The 19,025-nt window shown below is 43.8% G+C and overlaps 1 protein-coding gene across 4 annotated transcripts in view; it reads right to left on the reverse strand.

Moving 5' to 3' along the window:
- LOC124012516 (homeobox-containing protein 1-like) overlaps window positions 1–18,354 on the reverse strand; it is a 36,302-nt gene extending 17,948 nt beyond the window's left edge. Inside the window, exons 1-5 of one of the 4 annotated variants that reach the window (XM_046326225.1) lie at window positions 18,142–18,353; window positions 17,130–17,220; window positions 16,308–16,749; window positions 11,126–11,211; window positions 4,282–4,392 (exon numbers count right to left, since the gene is read on the reverse strand). In XM_046326225.1, coding sequence (XP_046182181.1) covers window positions 4,282–4,392; window positions 11,126–11,211; window positions 16,308–16,749; window positions 17,130–17,208 — 718 coding nt within the window. In that variant the 5' untranslated portion in view covers window positions 17,209–17,220; window positions 18,142–18,353. Of the gene's footprint in view, window positions 1–4,281; window positions 4,393–11,125; window positions 11,212–16,307; window positions 16,750–17,129; window positions 17,221–17,794; window positions 17,922–18,141 lie in introns of those variants that run through there. The other 3 variants (XM_046326228.1, XM_046326226.1, XM_046326227.1) reach the window with 3 other exon arrangements.
- Window positions 18,355–19,025: the final 671 nt, after the last annotated feature.

Below are 19,025 nucleotides of genomic sequence, written 5' to 3' on the forward strand. Positions count from 1 at the left end.
CCTGTAGCCTGGGTTTAGATGGACGGATCGTGACGTTCCTGTAGCCTGGGTTAGATGGAGGACGGGTTTAGATGGACGGATCGTGACGTTCCTGTAGCCTGGGTTTAGATGGACGGATCGTGACGTTCCTGTAGCCTGGGTTTAGATGGAGGGATCGTGACGTTCCTGTAGCCTGGGTTTAGATGGACGGATCGTGACGTTCCTGTAGCCTGGGTTTAGATGGACGGATCGTGACGTTCCTGTAGCCTGGGTTTAGATGGACGGATCGTGACGTTCCTGTAGCCTGGGTTTAGATGGAGGGATCGTGACGTTCCTGTAGCCTGGGTTTAGATGGACGGATCGTGACGGTCCTGTAGCCTGGGTTTCGATGGACGGATCGTGACGTTCCTGTAGCCTGGGTTTAGATGGACGGATCGTGACGTTCCTGTAGCCTGGGTTTAGATGGACGGATCGTGACGTTCCTGTAGCCTGGGTTTAGATGGACGGATCGTGACGTTCCTGTGGCCTGGGTTTAGATGGACGGATCGTGACGTTCCTGTAGCCTGGGTTTAGACGGACGGACAGACACCACACTCATCCACTAGAGTTTCACTTCAAACCAGATGACTTTAACATAATTGATTAACATCTACAGCAAAGGCTGGTTTACAGTCGTCTATTGACATGTCTGTCGACAAATAACGTAGCGACAACATTCGATTGTCGTCCGACGTCAAACTTGTTGTCGTCGTTATGACAACGAATAAACCCAAAACAGTAGCCCGGCGCTCCAAACGGAAGTCTATTTCAACACCAATAAACCCATCTGTTTAAAAATTCAGGAAATGTCAACCCAGCAAGCCAGGACACTAAAAATCAATTTTACAAACAATGTTTTGGTTCGTTGCTAGCTAGTTCGCTACAGAAAAGTATTTATGCCCCTTGACGTTAGCCACAGTTTGTTGTGTTGCAGCCTGAATATAACATGGATTAAATCGAGATATCATCACTGGCCTACACACAATACCCCATTATGTCAATTTGTAAGTCGCTCTGGATAAGAGCGTCTGCTAAATGACTTAAATGTAAATGTAAAATGTCAAAGTGGAATTATGTTTTTAAAAATGTTAACAAATTAATTAAATTAAAAGCTGAAATGTCTCGAGTTAATAATGATTAAAACACCTTTGTAATGGCAAGCCTAAATAAGTTCAGAATAAAAAAGTGCTTAACAAGTCACATAAGTTGCACGGACTCACTCTGTGTGCAATAAGGGTTTAACATCAGTTTTGAATGACTACCTCATTATCTGTAAGGTTCCTCAGTCGAACAGTGCATTTCAAACCCAGATTCAAACCACAAAGACCAGGGAGGTTTTCAAATGCCTCGCAAAAAAGGGCACCGATTGGTAGATGGGTAAAAAAAATATAAAAAGCAGACATTGAATACTCCTTATAGCATGGTGAAGTTATTCATTATATTTTGGATGGTGTATCAATACACTGAGTCACTACAAAGATACAGGCGTCCTTCCTAACTCAGTTGCCGGAGAGGAAGGAAACCACTCAGGGATTTCAGCATTAGGCCAATGGTGACTTCATAAACAGTTTAACGGGTGGATCAACATATTAGTTACTAAACTATGCTGACCTAATATTGACAGAATAAAAGGAGGAGGCCTGTACATAAAGAAAAAAAAGATTCCAAAACATGCCTCCTGTTCGCAACAAGGCACTAAATTCTCTATGTAGTGTTGTGTCGTCTCTCTCGTTGTGATGTGTGTTTTGTCCTATTTATATTGTATTTATTTTAATCCCAGGCCCCTGTCCCAACAGGAGGCCTTTTTGCCTTTTGGTAGGTCGTCATTGTAAATAAGAATTTGCTCCTAAATGACCTAGTTAAATAAAGGTTAAATAAAGGTTAAATAAAGGTTATAAAGGTTATATAAAGGTTAAATAAAGGTTAAATAAAGGTTAAATAAAGGTTAAATAAAGGTTATATAAAGGTTAAATAAAGGTTATATAAAGGTTATTAAAGGTTAAATAAAGGTTAAACAAAAAAACAAGTAATACAGCAAAAAATGTGGCAAAGCAATTAACTTTTTGGCCTGAATACAACGTGTCACGTTTGTAATTTATTTTTTATTTTACCTTTATTTAACCAGGCAGTTAAGAAAAAAATCTTATTTTTAAATGACGGCCTGGGAACAGTGGGTTAACTGCCTGTTCAGGGGCAGAACAACAGATTTGTACCTTGTCAGCTCGGGGGTTTGAACTTGCAACCTTCCGGTTACTAGTCCAACGCTCTAACCACTAGGCTACCCTGCCGCCTCAGGGTAGCCTAGCCTCATTAAGGATTGGAGAGTTTTTCAGGATAAAAAATATCTAACGGAATGGAGCAAAGCACAGAGAAAAGCCTGGAGGAAAACCTGGTTCAGTCTGCTTTCCATCAGACTCTGGGAGATGAATTCACCCTTCAGCGGGACAATAACCTAAAACACAAAGCCAAATCTACACTGGAGTTGCTTTCCAAGAAGACAGTGAATGTTCCTGAGTGGCCGAGTTATAGTTTTGACTCAAATCTACTTGAAAATCTATGGCAAGACCTGAAAATGGTTGTCTAGCAACGATCAACAACCAATTTAACAGAGTTTGAAGAATTTGGAAAATAATAAAAATGGGCAAATGTTGCATAATCCAGGTGTGGAGAGCTCTTAGAAACCGACCCAGAATGACCAACACCTCTTAGAAACCGACCCAGAATGACCAACACCTCTTAGAAACCGACCCAGAATGACCAACACCTCTTAGAAACCGACCCAGAATGACCAACACCTCATAGAAACCGACCCAGAATGACCAACACCTCTTAGAAACCGACCCAGAATGACCAACACCTCTTAGAAACCGACCCACCTCTTAGAAACTGACCCAGAATGACCAACACCTCTTAGAAACTGACCCAGAATGACCAACACCTCTTAGAAACTGACCCAGAATGACCAACACCTCTTAGAAACTGACCCAGAATGACCAACACCTCTTAGAAACTGACCCAGAATGACCTTAGAAACACCCAGAATGACCAACACTTCTTAGAAACTGACCCAGAATGACCAACACCTCTTAGAAACTGACCCAGAATGACCAACACCTCTTAGAAACTGACCCAGAATGACCAACAGCTGTAATCACTGGTGATTCTAACATTTATTGATTGAAGGCGTTGAACACTTATCTGATCAAGAAACAGTATAATAGTGTTTTATGTTTAATCAATAAAAAAAAAACATGTTTTCACTTTGTCATTATGGAGTATTGTGTGTAGATGGGTGAGAGAGAAAACAAAGATGTTTTCACTTTGTCATTATGGAGTATTGTGTGTAGATGGGTGAGAGAGAAAACAAAGATGTTTTCACTTTGTCATTATGGAGTATTGTGTGTAGATGGGTGAGAGAGAAAACAAAAACAAAGATGTTTTCACTTTGTCATTATGGAGTATTGTGTGTAGATGGGTGAGAGAGAAAACAAAGATGTTTTCACTTTGTCATTATGGAGTATTGTGTGTAGATGGGTGAGAGAGAAAACAAACATATTTAATCCATTTTGAATTCTGGCTGTAACAACAACAATGTGGAATAAGTCAAGGGGTATGAATACTTTCTGAAAGCGTTGGTAGCTAGCTAGCTGGCTAACCAGTTCAAATAATGACCAGAGTATAACTGACAACATCGTAACTTGAGCTACTTTGTAAAATCATTACTACAGGAAAATAAACCCACAACATAATTATTTTCCAAGGTAATGAAGTTGACATTGAATAACTTAGCGTCACAGTGGCACCAAATAAAAGCAGATCATTTTTAGAAGTCCTGCATCTTGAGGATTTGGTATAGTTGCCATGGCAGCCCGGCGAACCACGACAACGGACATTGCGACAGTTGCAGACACTTCACATGTCTTTCCATGTCTGTGCGACAAGGAAACTTGACAGTCATTTAAATGCTGTTTTGACTAGCGACACCTGTCGCATTCCAATTGTTTACAGACACGTCGTTAGACCAGGTATAAATGTGGCGTGTGTTTTTATCCTACTGTATACGTTCTCTCAGACATAGCTCTCAGTACTTCACTGAACTCTCCAGACCTCTAGAACCAGAAAAGGTGTGTGGATTCACAATGCAGGATTACATAGGACGGACATAGGGGGAAGGTCACAATAACAAGCAGCAGTCCAGCTAACAGAATGGAGACGACATGAACCGCTCCCTCCCTTTAGCCGCCTCCTACACTTGGTTCTTACCTGGGTTGTTTCTCTCAAGCAGGTACCAGCGGTAGAAGGCTCTGCGTTTGGAGTCACTCATCTCCAAGCCCTGCTGCAGCAACCACTGAGAGATATAGCTCTGACTGATACCTAGTGAAAAGAGAGGAGAGATAGCTCTGACTGATACCTAGGGAGAAGAGATAGCTCTGACTGATACCTAGGGAGAAGAGAGGAGAGATAGCTCTGACTGATACCTAGGGAGAAGAGAGGAGAGATAGCTCTGACTGATACCTAGGGAGAAGAGATAGCTCTGACTGATACCTAGGGAGAAGAGAGGAGAGATAGCTCTGACTGATACCTAGGGAGAAGAGATAGCTCTGACTGATACCTAGGGAGAAGAGATAGCTCTGACTGATACCTAGGGAGAAGAGATAGCTCTGACTGATACCTAGGAAGAAGAGAGGAGAGATAGCTCTGACTGATACCTAGGGAGAAGAGATAGCTCTGACTGATACCTAGGGAGAAGAGATAGCTCTGACTGATACCTAGGGAGAAGAGATAGCTCTGACTGATACCTAGGGAGAAGAGATAGCTCTGACTGATACCTAGGGAGAAGAGATAGCTCTGACTGATACCTAGGAAGAAGAGAGGAGAGATAGCTCGGACTGATACCTAGGGAGAAGAGAGGAGAGATGGCTCGGACTGATACCTAGGGAGAAGAGAGGAGAGATAGCTCTGACTGATACCCAGGGAGAAGAGAGGAGAGATAGCTCGGACTGATACCCAGGGAGAAGAGAGGAGAGATAGCTCTGACTGATACCCAGGGAGAAGAGAGGAGAGATAGCTCTGACTGATACCTAGGGAGAAGAGAGGAGAGATACCTAGGGAGAAGAGAGCTCTGACTGATACCTAGGGAAAAGAGAGGAGAGACAGCTCTGACTGATACCTAGGGAGAAGAGACAGCTCTGACTGATACCTAGGGAGAAGAGAGGAGAGATAGCTCTGACTGATACCTAGGGAGAAGAGAGGAGAGATAGCTCTGACTGATACCTAGGGAGAAGAGAGGAGAGATAGCTCTGACTGATACCTAGGGAGAAGAGATAGCTCTGACTGATACCTAGGGAGAGAGATAGCTCTGACTGATACCTAGGGAGAAGAGATAGCTCTGACTGATACCTAGGGAGAAGAGATAGCTCTGACTGATACCTAGGAAGAAGAGAGGAGAGATAGCTCTGACTGATACCTAGGGAGAAGAGAGGAGAGATAGCTCTGACTGATACCTAGGGAGAAGAGAGGAGAGATAGCTCTGACTGATACCTAGGGAGAAGAGAGGAGTGATAGCTCTGACTGATACCTAGGGAGAAGAGAGGAGAGATAGCTCTGACTGATACCTAGGGAGAAGAGAGGAGTGATAGCTCTGACTGATACCTAGGGAGAAGAGAGGAGAGATAGCTCTGACTGATACCTAGGGAGAAGAGAGGAGTGATAGCTCTGACTGATACCTAGGGAGAAGAGAGGAGATGGCTCTGACTGATACCTAGGGAGAAGAGAGGAGTGATAGCTCTGACTGATACCTAGGGAGAAGAGAGGAGAGATAGCTCTGACTGATACCTAGGGAGAAGAGATAGCTCTGACTGATACCTAGGGAGAAGAGATAGCTCTGACTGATACCTAGGGAGAAGAGATGGCTCTGACTGATACCTAGGAAGAAGAGAGGAGAGATAGCTCGGACTGATACCCAGGGAGAAGGGAGGAGTGATAGCTCTGACTGATACCTAGAGGGGGTATACAGTGCATTGGGAAAGTATTCAGACCCCTTGACCATTTCCACATTTTGTTACAGCCTTATTCTAAAATGGATTAAGTCACCCCCCCTCAATCTACACACAATACCCCATAATGACAAAGCAAAAACAGGTTTGCAGATTTCTTTAGCAAATTTAGATAAAAACAGAAATACCTTACTTACATAAAAGTAATTAGAACATTTGCTATGAGACTCGAAATTGAGGTGCATCCTGTTTCCATTGAACATCTTTGAGATGTTTCTACAACTTGATTGGAGTCCACCTGTGGTAAATTCAATTGATTGGACATGATTTGGAAAAGGCACACACCTGTCTATATAAAAAGGTACCACAGTTGACAGTGCATGTCAGAGCAACAAAAAACAAGTCATGAGGTTGAGGGAATTGTCTGTAGAGCTCTGAGACAGGATTGTGTCGAGGCACAAATCTGGAGAAGGGTAGCAAAATAGTTTGAGGCATTGAAATGTCCCCAAGAACACAGTGGCCTCCATCATTCTTAAATGGAAGAAGTTTGGAACCACCAAGACTCTTCCTAGAGCTGGCCGCCCGGACAAACTGAGCAATTGAGGGAGAAGTGTCTTGGTCAGGGAGGTAACCAAGAACCCAATGGTCACTCTGACAGAGCTCCAGAGTTCCTCTGTGGAGATGGGAGAACCTTCCAGAAGGACAACCCTCTCTGCAGTACTCCACCAAATATGGCATTTATGCTAGTGGTCAGGCGGAAGCCACTCTTCAGTAAAAGACACGACAGCCCGCTTTGAGTTTGCCAAAAGGCACCAAAAGGATGAGAAAGAGGATTCTCTGGTCTGATGAAACCAAGATTGAAATATTTGACCTGAATTCCAAGCATCACTTCTGGAGGAAACCTGGCACCATCCCTACGGTGAAGCATGGTGGTGGCAGCATCATGTTGTGGGGATGTTTTTTTAGCAGCAGGAACTGGGAGACTAGTCAGGATCGAGGGAAAAGATGAACAGAGCAAAGAACAGTGGTGGAAAAAGTGCTCAATTGTCATACTTGAGTAAAAGTAAAGATACCTGAATAGAAAATGACTCAAGTAAAAGTTTAAGTCACTCAGTAAAATACTACTTGAGTAAAAGTATAAAAGTATTTGGTTTTAAATATACAGTACCAGTCAAAAGTTTGGACACGCCTAATCATTCCAGGGTTTTTCAATATTTGTTACTATTTTCTACATTGTGGAATAATAGTGAAGATATCAAAACTATGAAATAACTGCCAAAAGGTGCTTCAACAAAGTACTGAGTAAAGGGTCTGAATACTTATGTAAATGTCATTTCAGCTTCTGTAATAAAAATGGGCAAACATTTCTGAAAACCTGTTTCTTTGCTTTGTCATTATCGGGTAGTGTGTGTCGAATGTTGAGGGGACAAAAACAATTGAATCCATTTTAGAGTCAGGCTGTAACCCGACTAAATGTGGAACGAATCAAGAGGTCTGAATACTTTCACAATGTATACAGAGCTTTCAGAAAGTATTCTTACCCCTGGACTTAAGCCACAGTTTGCTGTGTTACAACCTGAATTTAAAATATATATATATATATATATATATTTTTTTTTTATCTCACCCATCTACAATACAATACCCGAATAAATAACAAAGTGAAAACATTGTTTTAGAAATGTTTCGATGGGATTCAAACCTGGGCTTTGGCAGAACCACTCAAGGACTTTCACATTCTCGTTCTGAAGACATTCCAGCGTTGTTTTAGATTGGGGTCATTGTACTGTTGGGACTTCAATCGTCTCCCCATCGTCTAAGGTTGTTTGCACTCTGAAGCAGGTTCTCATCGTGGATTTGCCTGTATTTGGTTCCACTCGTTGTTCTATCTATCTTTAAAAATATATATATATATATATTTTTTAAGTGTCCCAGTCCCTGCCGTTGAAAAACATCCCCATAGCATGACGCTGCCACCACCATGCTTCATGGTAGGGGTGGTGTTAAGATGGGGGAGGAGCTGTGCCTGGTTCCCAGACATAGCGCTTTGCATTCAGGCAAAATTTTGTCATCAGACCACATAATATTTTGCCTCATGCTCTTGTCTTTTTGCAAACTCCAGACATTTTTCATCAGGAGTGGCTTCTGTTTAGCCACTCCCCCATAAAGCCCAGATTGGTGAAGTACTGTAGAGATGGTTGACCTTCTGGCAGGTTCTCCCATCTCAGCCAAGGAACTCTGTAGTTCTGTCAGGGTGGTCGCTGGGTTCTTGGTCACCTCTCTGACCAAGGTCCTTCTTGCCCGGCTGCTCAGTTTGGTCAGACGGACAGCTCTAGGGAAGTTCCATTTTTATTTATTTTTTCTCAATAACGGAGACCACCGTGCTCTAGAAATGGTTTGGTTGTCTTAGAAAAAACGCTCAACACTATCGACATTGTTTAATCCCCAGATGTATGTCTGATCACAATTCTCTCAGAGATCGACAGACAGTTCCTTGTACTTCATGGTATAGATTCTGCACTGTCAACTGTGGGACCTTATACAGACAGGTGCGTTCCGCTCTAAATCATTTCCAAAACAATTGGTCACGGGTGGACTCCAATCAAGTTGTAGCGATCAATCAAGGATGATTGATAGAAATTGGGTGCACCTGCTCTCAATTTGGAGTGTCACAGCAAAGGGGTGAGAAAACACACTTTTTCCCCCTCTAATTTAATTTACATAATTAATTTACATAAGTTCAGATTTAATTTACATAAATTCAGATGTATAAATGTGCTTAACAAGTCACATAGGTTGCATGTGTGTAAGAATGGTGTCTAATTATTATTTTATACCTCATCTCTGTAACTTCTCAAAGGGACATTCAATGCCTCGCAAAAAAGGGCACCTATTGGTAGATGGGTAAAAACAAAACAAAAAAGGGCACCTATTGGTAGATGGGTAAAAACAAAACAAAAAAGGGCACCTATTGGTAGATGGGTAAAAACAAAACAAAAAAGGGCACCTATTGGTAGATGGTATAAAAACAAAACAAAAAAGGGCACCAATTGGTAGATGGGTAAAAACAAAACAAAAAAGGGCACCTATTGGTAGATGGTATAAAAACAAAACAAAAAAGGGCACCTATTGGTAGATGGTATAAAAACAAAACAAAAAAGGGCACCTATTGGTAGATGGTATAAAAACAAAACAAAAAAGGGCACCTATTGGTAGATGGTATAAAAACAAAACAAAAAAGATAGATGGTATAAAAACAAAAAACAAAAAAGGGCACCTATTGGTAGATGGTATAAAAACAAAACAAAAAAACCAAAACAAAAAAAATTGGTAGATGGGTAAAAACAAAACAAAAAAGGGCACCTATTGGTAGATGGGTAAAAACAAAAAACAAAAAAGGGCACCTATTGGTAGATGGGTAAAAATTAAAAATTAAAATGCACACATTGAATATCCTTTTGATTATGGTGAAGTTATTAATCACACTTTGGATGGTGTATCAATACAACCAGTCACTACAAAGATAAAGGGGACCTTCCTAACTCAGTTGCCGGAGAGGAAGGAAACTGCTCAGGGATTTCACCATGAGGCCAATGGTGACATAGTTTTTTTTCTATGTTTTTTCTCTCTCTCTCATCACAGCCATTAAACTGAGAATGGATCAGCAACATGGTAGTTACTCCACAATAATAACCTCATGACAGAGTGAAAAGAAGGAAGCCAGTACAGAATAAAAGTTTTCCAAAACATGCATCCGGTTTGCAACAAGGCACTAAAGTAATACTGCAAGAAATGTGGCAAAGCAACTCACTTCATGTCCGGAATACAAAGTGTTATTGGGTTTGCCCCAAACATACAACACATTACTGAGTACCTCTATATTTGCATAGTGGTGGCTGTATCATGTTATGGGTATGCTTGTCATCGTTTTTCAGGATTAAAAAAAACCTGAATGGAGATAAGCACAGGCAAAATCTAGTAGGAAAACATTCACCTTTCAGCAGGACAATAACCTCAAACACAAGGCCAAATCTACACTGGAGTTGCTTAACAAGAATATAGTGAATGTTCCTGAATGGCCAAGTAACAGTTTTGACATAAATCTGATTGAAAATCTATGATCAACAACCAATTCGACAGAGATAGAAGAATTTAGAAAATAATAAAAGCAGGAAATGTGGCACAATCCAGTTGTGGAAAGCTTTTAAGAGATTTACCCCCAAAACATTCACAGCTGTAATCACTGCCAAAGGTGCTTCTACAAAGCATTGACTCAGGGGACTGAATACTGTATTTCAATTGACAATACATTTTCAAAAATGTCAAAAAACATGTTTTCACTTTTTAATTTTGGAGGTATTGTGTGTGTAGATGGGTATGAAAAAATCATGTAATCATTTAAAAATAATTCAGGCTGTAACACAACAAAATGTGGAATAAGTCAAGGGGTATGAATACTTCTAACTCTAATACCTAGGGTGAGGAGAAGGAAAGGACTGATTTCACCACACCTGCAATAACATCTGTAAATATGTGTATGTGATCACTAAAATGTGATACCTAGGGAGAGGAGTGAGGAGGAGGAGGGTAGATAATGAGCAGAGGAAGGTAGGAGATAGGGGAGGGAGAAAATGATGGGAGGAGAGGAGAAACAGATGGAGAAGGAGCACGAGTAGGAACAAATCTAATCTTATTTGTAACATGTGCTGAATGCAACAGGTGTAGTTAGACCTTACAGTGAAATGCTGAATACAACAGGTGTAGTAGACCTTACAGTGAAATGCTGAATACAACAGGTGTAGTAGACCTTACAGTGAAATGCTGAATACAACAGGTGTAGTAGACCTTACAGTGAAATGCTGAATACAACAGGTGTAGTAGACCTTACAGTGAAATGCTGAATACAACAGGTGTAGTAGACCTTACAGTGAAATGCTGAATACAACAGGTGTAGTAGACCTTACAGTGAAATGCTGAATACAACAGGTGTAGTAGACCTTACAGTGAAATGCTTACTTACAAGCCAAATGAGAGCATTATAAAAAAATATCCTAGAAGGAAAGATCACTATAGATCATATATATATATATATAAATAAATGACTGCTTTACCTGTCACCTGTCCTACGATGGCCTGGGAGATCCTGCGGTTGTTGAGGAAGGTTTTAATCTCCTCCTTCACCAGGTTACTGTCCCTCCTAGAAGAACACAACAGGCACCACAGAGTAAGAACAGACAACACACTTCCTGTCCCTCCTGCAACAACAACAATAGACACCATAGAGTAAGAACAGACAACACACTTCCTGTCCCTCCTGCAACAACAACAAGACACCATAGAGTAAGAACAGACAACACACTTCCTGTCCCTCCTGCAACAACAACAACAGACACCATAGAGTAAGAACAGACAACACACTTCCTGTCCCTCCTGCAACAACAACAATAGACACCATAGAGTAAGAACAGACAACACACTTCCCGTCCCTACAACAACAACAGTTACCGTCCCTACAACAACAACAGTTACCGTCCCTACAACAACAACAGTTACCGTCCCTACAACAACAACAGTTACCGTCCCTACAACAACAACAGTTACCGTCCCTACAACAACAACAGTTACCGTCCCTACAACAACAACAGTTACCGTCCCTACAACAACAACAGTTACCGTCCATTTACATTTACATTTAAGTCATTTAGCAGACGCTCTTATCCAGAGCGACTTACAAATACAACAACAACAGTTACCGTCCCTCCTGCAACAACAACAATAGACATCATAGAGTAAGAACAGACAACACACTTCCTGTCCCTCCTGCAACAACAACAGTTACCATCCTTCCTGCAACAACAACAATAGACATCATAGAGTAAGAACAGACAACACACTTCCTGTCCCTACAACAACAACAGTTACCATCCTTCCTGCAACAACAACAATAGACATCATAGAGTAAGAACAGACAACACACTTCCTGTCCCTCCTGCAACAACAACAGACACCATAGAGTAAGAACAGACAACACACTTCCTGTCCCTCCTGCAACAACAGACACCATAGAGTAAGAACAGACAACACACTTCCTGTCCCTACAACAACAACAGTTACCATCCTTCCTGCAACAACAATAGACATCATAGAGTAAGAACAGACAACACACTTCCTGGCCCTCCTGCAACAACAACAATAGACACCATAGAGTAAGAACAGACAACACACTTCCTGTCCCTCCTGCAACAACAACAGACACCATAGAGTAAGAACAGACAACACACTTCCTGTCCCTCCTGCAACAACAGACACCATAGAGTAAGAACAGACAACACACTTCCTGTCCCTCCTGCAACAACAATAGACACCATAGAGTAAGAACAGACAACACACTTCCTGTCCCTACAACAACAACAGTTACCATCCTTCCTGCAACAACAACAATAGACACCATAGAGTAAGAACAGACAACACACTTCCTGTCCCTCCTGCAACAACAACAATAGACACCATAGAGTAAGAACAGACAACACACTTCCTGTCCCTCCTGCAACAACAACAATAGACACCATAGAGTAAGAACAGACAACACACTTCCTGTCCCTACAACAATAACAGTTACCGTCCCCACAGCAACAACAACAATAGACACCATAGAGTAAGAACAGACAACACACTTCCTGTCCCTACAGCAACAACAACAACAGACACCATAGAGTAAGAACAGACAACACACTTCCTGTCCCTCCTGCAACAACAACAATAGACACCATAGAGTAAGAACAGACAACACACTTCCTGTCCCTACAACAACAACAGTTACCATCCTTCCTGCAACAACAACAATAGACATCACAGAGTAAGAACAGACAACACACTTCCTGTCCCTACAACAACAACAGTTACCGTCCCTCCTGCAACAACAACAATAGACACCACAGAGTAAGAACAGACAACACATTTCCTGTCCCTACAACAACAACAGTTACCATCCTTCCTGCAACAACAACAATAGACATCACAGAGTAAGAACAGACAACACATTTCCTGTCCCTACAACAACAACAGTTACCATCCTTCCTGCAACAACAACAATAGACACCATAGAGTAAGAACAGACAACACACTTCCTGTCCCTCCTGCAACAACAACAATAGACACCATAGTGTAAGAACAGACAACACACTTCCTGTCCCTCCTGCAACAACAACAATAGACACCATAGAGTAAGAACAGACAACACACTTCCTGTCCCTACAACAATAACAGTTACCGTCCCTACAGCAACAACAACAATAGACACCATAGAGTAAGAACAGACAACACACTTCCTGTCCCTACAGCAACAACAGTTACCATCCTTCCTGCACCAACAATAGACATCATAGAGTAAGAACAGACAACACACTTCCTGTCCCTACAACAACAACAGTTACCGTCCCTCCTGCAACAACAACAATAGACACCACAGAGTAAGAACAGACAACACACTTCCTGTCCCTACAACAACAACAGTTACCGTCCCTCCTGCAACAACAACAATAGACACCACAGAGTAAGAACAGACAACACATTTCCTGTCCCTACAACAACAACAGTTACCATCCTTCCTGCAACAACAACAATAGACATCACAGAGTAAGAACAGACAACACACTTCCTGTTTGTGGTGTGAGCAGTGGATAGAGTAACTGACATCACTACTTCCGTACAACTCAATAGATTCTCCATCTGCAGTAATGTGGAACCAAACAGTGTACATTCTACACCATGTGTTTTCTGCCTCCCCTATGTTTTCAGATAAGCTGATGAAGGAGAGCCAGAAACGAGGAGAGGAAGCCATAGGCCGAGCTTACATGACTCCAGACCCACCATTAGTTGACTGGTTATCCATAATGTATCCTATACACACACACAACCCGGCACCCCTTGTATTTAGACCAGGCACCCCTTGTATATAGACTGGGCACCGCCGGCACCCCTTGTATATAGACCAGGCACCGCCAGCACCCCTTGTATATAGACCAGGCACCGCCGGCACCCCTTGTATATAGACCAGGCACCGCCGGCACCCCTTGTATATAGACCAGGCACCGCCGGCACCCCTTGTATATAGACCAGGCACCGCCGGCACCCCTTGTATAGACACTTCCCCTTGTATATAACCAAGTAATCATTGCCAATTGTGCATCTATTATCACGTGTTCCGTGTTCTACTTCTCTACTCATTCTCTATTTTATTTCTCTCTGCATTGATTCGACTGTGGTTTCTGGAAAGTCTACAAACTTGCACAAGAAGCTATACTGCCAGAGACTGTCATAAAGCCTACTGCCTTCTTTAGGACCTGTATGTAAGCCTGGCTGCAATCATCTTTTTATCCATCCCTCCCTACACACCTGACCCAAATGAGTCAGTCTAACAGTAGGAGAATATGCCAGCGTCACCAGAGACTGGCTGTTGTTATCTGATGAGTTTCCTCTCAGATAGATTCTCTGCCGTTTCTTACCTTCACCTCAAATACCCCTCCTCATCCTCTTCAGGGTTCACTACTACCTCCCCTCACCTTCACCTCAAATACCCCTCCTTATCCTCTTCAGGGTTCACTACTACCTCCCCTCACCTTCACCTCAAATACCCCTCCTTATCCTCTTCAGGGTTCACTACTACCTCCCCTCACCTTCACCTCAAATACCCCTCCTCATCCTCTTCAGGGTTCACTACTACCTCCCCTCACCTTCACCTCAAATACCCCTCCTCATCCTCTTCAGGGTTCACTACTACCTCCCCTCACCTCAAATACCCCTCCTCATCCTCTTCAGGGTTCACTACTACCTCCCCTCACTTTCACCTCAAATACCCCTCCTCATCCTCTTCAGGGTTCACTACTACCTCCCCTCACCTTCACCTCAAATACCCCTCCTCATCCTCTTCAGGGTTCTCTACTACCTCCCCTCACCTTCACCTCAAATACCCCTCCTTATCCTCTTCAGGGTTCACTACTACCTCCCCTCACCTTCACCTCAAATACCCCTCCTCATCCTCTACAGGGTTCACTACTACCTCCCCTCACCTTCACCTCAAATACCCCTCCTTATCCTCTTCAGGGTTCACTAATACCTCCCCTCACCTTCACCTTAAATACCCCTCCTTATCCTCTTCAGGGTTCACTACTACCTCCCCTCACCTTCACCTCAAATACCCCTCCTCATCCTCTTCAGGGTTCACTACTACCTCCCCTCACCTCAAATACCCCTCCTCATCCTCTTCAGGGTTCACTACTACCTCCCCTCACTTTCACCTCAAATACCCCTCCTCATCCTCTTCAGGGTTCACTACTACCTCCCCTCACCTTCACCTCAAATACCCCTCCTCATCCTCTTCAGGGTTCTCTACTACCTCCCCTCACCTTCACCTCAAATACCCCTCCTTATCCTCTTCAGGGTTCACTACTACCTCCCCTCACCTTCACCTCAAATACCCCTCCTCATCCTCTACAGGGTTCACTACTACCTCCCCTCACTTTCACCTCAAATACCCCTCCTCATCCTCTACAGGGTTCACTACTACCTCCCCTCACCTTCACCTCAAATACCCCTCCTCATCCTCTTCAGGGTTCACTACTACCTCCCCTCACCTTCACCTCAAATACCCCTCCTCATCCTCTACAGGGTTCACTACTACCTCCCCTCACCTTCACCTCAAATAACCCTCCTCATCCTCTACAGGGTTCACTACTACCTCCCTCACCTTCACCTCAAATACCCCTCCTCATCCTCTTCAGGGTTCACTACTACCTCCCTCACCTTCACCTCAAATACCCCTCCTCATCCTCTTCAGGGTTCACTACTACCTCCCTTCCCACACCTTCTCCAAGTCAGTCTACTGTCCCTTCCTCATGTCCTCCTCCACGTCACAGTTTACTGTCCCTTCCTCATGTCCTCCTCCACATCACAGTCTACTGTCCCTTCCTCATGTACTCCTCCACGTCACAGTCTACTGTCCCTCCCTTATGTACTCCTCCACGTCAGTCTACTGTCCCTTCCTCATGTCCTCCTCCACGTCACAGTCTACTGTCCCTCCCTCATGTACTCCACCTTCTCCACGTCAGTCTACTGTCCCTCCCTCATGTACTCCTCCACATCACAGTCTACTGTCCCTTCCTCATGTCCTCCTCCACGTCACAGTCTACTGTCCCTCCCTTATGTACTCCTCCACGTCAGTCTACTGTCCCTCCCTCATGTCCTCCTCAACGTCACAGTCTACTGTCCCTTCCAGCCCGCACACTCTCTCCTCACCTCATGTACTCCTCCACCTTCTCCTCCAGATCCCAGTCCTCCTCTGCCATGATGTCATAGCTAAACGACTTCTGAACTCCAACCCCATGTGGGTACAGTGGTGGGGGAGAGGCCTCATAGCTGTTGCTAGGCGACAGTGAGGCGCCGTCTAGCCCAGGGGTCTGCGTTGTGGCGGATGCCAAGGAGAGAGAGGAAGAAGAGGAGGAGGAAGAGGAGGAGGGGGCTGGGGCGGAGGCTGTGGTAGGGGTAGTGTTGGTTGTGGGGTTGGCGGCGTGGGTGTCGTTGCAGTACGGGGGCCGATGGTCGGGATCTAGCCGCTCTAGGGACTCCAAGGCCTGGATGATCTGTGGCTTGGTCATCCCTGAGAGACGGAGACGCTGAAGGAGGTCGATCTGCTCGATGGTATAGCGTGGCTCCACCTCACAACACTCCATCCTCACATCTAAACGGGTTAAAACAGACATGACTTGTCCACACACACACTTCCCATAGGTCTCTAATATATAAAAATATTACATTGAAATACTGTATACACAGGACTTGGTTGTTAAGTTCACTTACAAAACGTGTCTGGTGCATGAGAAAAACAAATGTAACTTGGGCTAAAATATATATATATATTTAATGCCATGATGTTGAATGGTATATGTAGGCTACTGTACATTAATCTCTGGTGGAACAAAAATGAGAGAAGCGAGATAATTTTACATAGGGGGTACATGCATTGAATCTGTGCACTGGCTGCAAAACAATGCGTGATTGACCCATGGCATTTACAGTGCCTGCCTGCCCTGCCTTGCCTGCCTGCCCTGCCTTGCCTACCTGATAGCGGGGGTGAGAGGTGCCCTGTGGGCATCGGTTCGGGTCGCGGTACCGCAGCCGGGAGGCACCACTGTCGCATGGCTCGATGGAGCTGCCGGGGGAGAGAGAGAGAGAGAGAGAGAGAGAGAGAGAGAGAGAGAGAGAGAGAGACAGAGAGAGAAGAGAGAAGAGAGAGAGAGAGAGAGAGAGAGAGAGAGACAGAGAAAGAGAGAGAGACAGAGAGAGAGAGAGGTAGAGAGAGGTAGAGAGAGAGAGAGAGAGAGGTAGAGAGAGAGAGAGAGAGATTACATGGTACGGTGTTGGGAGAGAATACTGGCATCTATACGTCTGTAAATATGGCCCTGTTGCTAAATATGTTAGCCATCTGCCAAATGAGACTTGTCAAATCACTTCCACTGGCGTGCTGCAGTCAGGCTAGTTAGTTAGCTTACCGTGCTAGCTAATGATTAGCTTTCTAGCTTTATTAAAATGTGTTGACACTAGCTTACAAATACCTATACTATAACACGGATGCATTAATTAACAAGCTACCCAAAAGTAGCTCCCACTAGCTGACTTTCGCTACGTTGGATAATAGCCAGTTCATTACATGCATCGTGCAGCAGAAGCTAGCACGGACTAACTAGCAAGCTATCTACTGTAAGGGCATTAAAAAACCAGAGCACCTTGCACCAAAAATGATCGATTGAGGATGTGAGATCATGTCATTCTAACTAATGCAGATACCGGTAGCTAGTTAATGCTATAACCCGTAGCCTCCCCCCTCTCTCTCTCTCTCTCTCTCTCTCTCTCTCTCTCTCTCTCTCTCTCTCTCTCTCTCTCTCTCTCTCTCTCTCTCTCTCTCTCTCTCTCTCTCTCTCTCTCTCTCTCTCTCTCTCTCTCTCTCTCTCTCTTTCTCTCTCTCTGTCTCTCTCTCTCCCCTCTCTTTCTCTCTCTCCCATCTCTCTCTCTGTCTCTCTCTCTCTCTGTCTCTCTCTCTCTCTCTTTCTCTCTCTTTCTCTCTCTTCCTTACCTCCCGCTGCTGTGGCAAGCTGACGGTCACTCAACCGTGCACGTCGTGGACCGATCAAACCTCGTAATGGTTTCCGACGAGCTAATGAAGGTGATCCGTGCAGGGTCACATTGTCCCGGGATGCTGCAGCGGAGAAAAACCGAATCGCTAAACAGGGAGTCGGTCTCAATTTCTGACCTCTAACCCCAACCACACTGCCCCGGAATGATATAACTCGGAAGTTATTCATCTGGGAGGTAAAATCAAAAATGTTACTAATTTATTATTAAAACATTCAGTGCTGGAGAAAAAAAAGTGTATATTGTAAACCTGGTCTCGGTGCATTTTGTATTATTCCATATTTAGTGGTGGAGAAATAAAGCTTCCTCAGGCGTTGAGGTTTTCCAGTCTATTGTGTCGAAAATAGGTTCACTACTCTCGGCTTTGACCAAAACAGATGACACCTGCTGGTCAAAATAATTTAGAGCAACCAAATTATCACAGATTTATTTTTTACCTTCATTTAACTAGGCAAGTCAGTTAAGAACAAATTCTTATTTTCAATGACGGCCTAGGAACAGTGGGTTAACTGCCTTGTTCGGGGACAGAAAGACAGATTTGTTTTCTTGTCAGCTCAGGGATTTGAACTTGCAACCTTTAGGTTACTAGTAGCCCAATGGTTAGAGCAGGTAGCCTAGTAACCACCTGTCTCTAACGCCTAGGCTACCCTGCTGTCCCACACCCCAGTAGCAGCCAGGGCTGGCCCTCCCATTAAACAAGATTAGGCCGTCACCTAACCTTGAATTTGGGGCCGTCACCTAACCTTGAATTTGGGGCCGTCGCCTAACCTTGAATTTGGGGCCGTCACCTAACCTTGAATTTGGGGCCGTCACCTAACCTTGAAT

The sequence above is a fragment of the Oncorhynchus gorbuscha genome, linkage group LG24 (genome assembly GCF_021184085.1).
Source record: "Oncorhynchus gorbuscha isolate QuinsamMale2020 ecotype Even-year linkage group LG24, OgorEven_v1.0, whole genome shotgun sequence".
Classification (NCBI taxonomy): domain Eukaryota; kingdom Metazoa; phylum Chordata; class Actinopteri; order Salmoniformes; family Salmonidae; genus Oncorhynchus; species Oncorhynchus gorbuscha.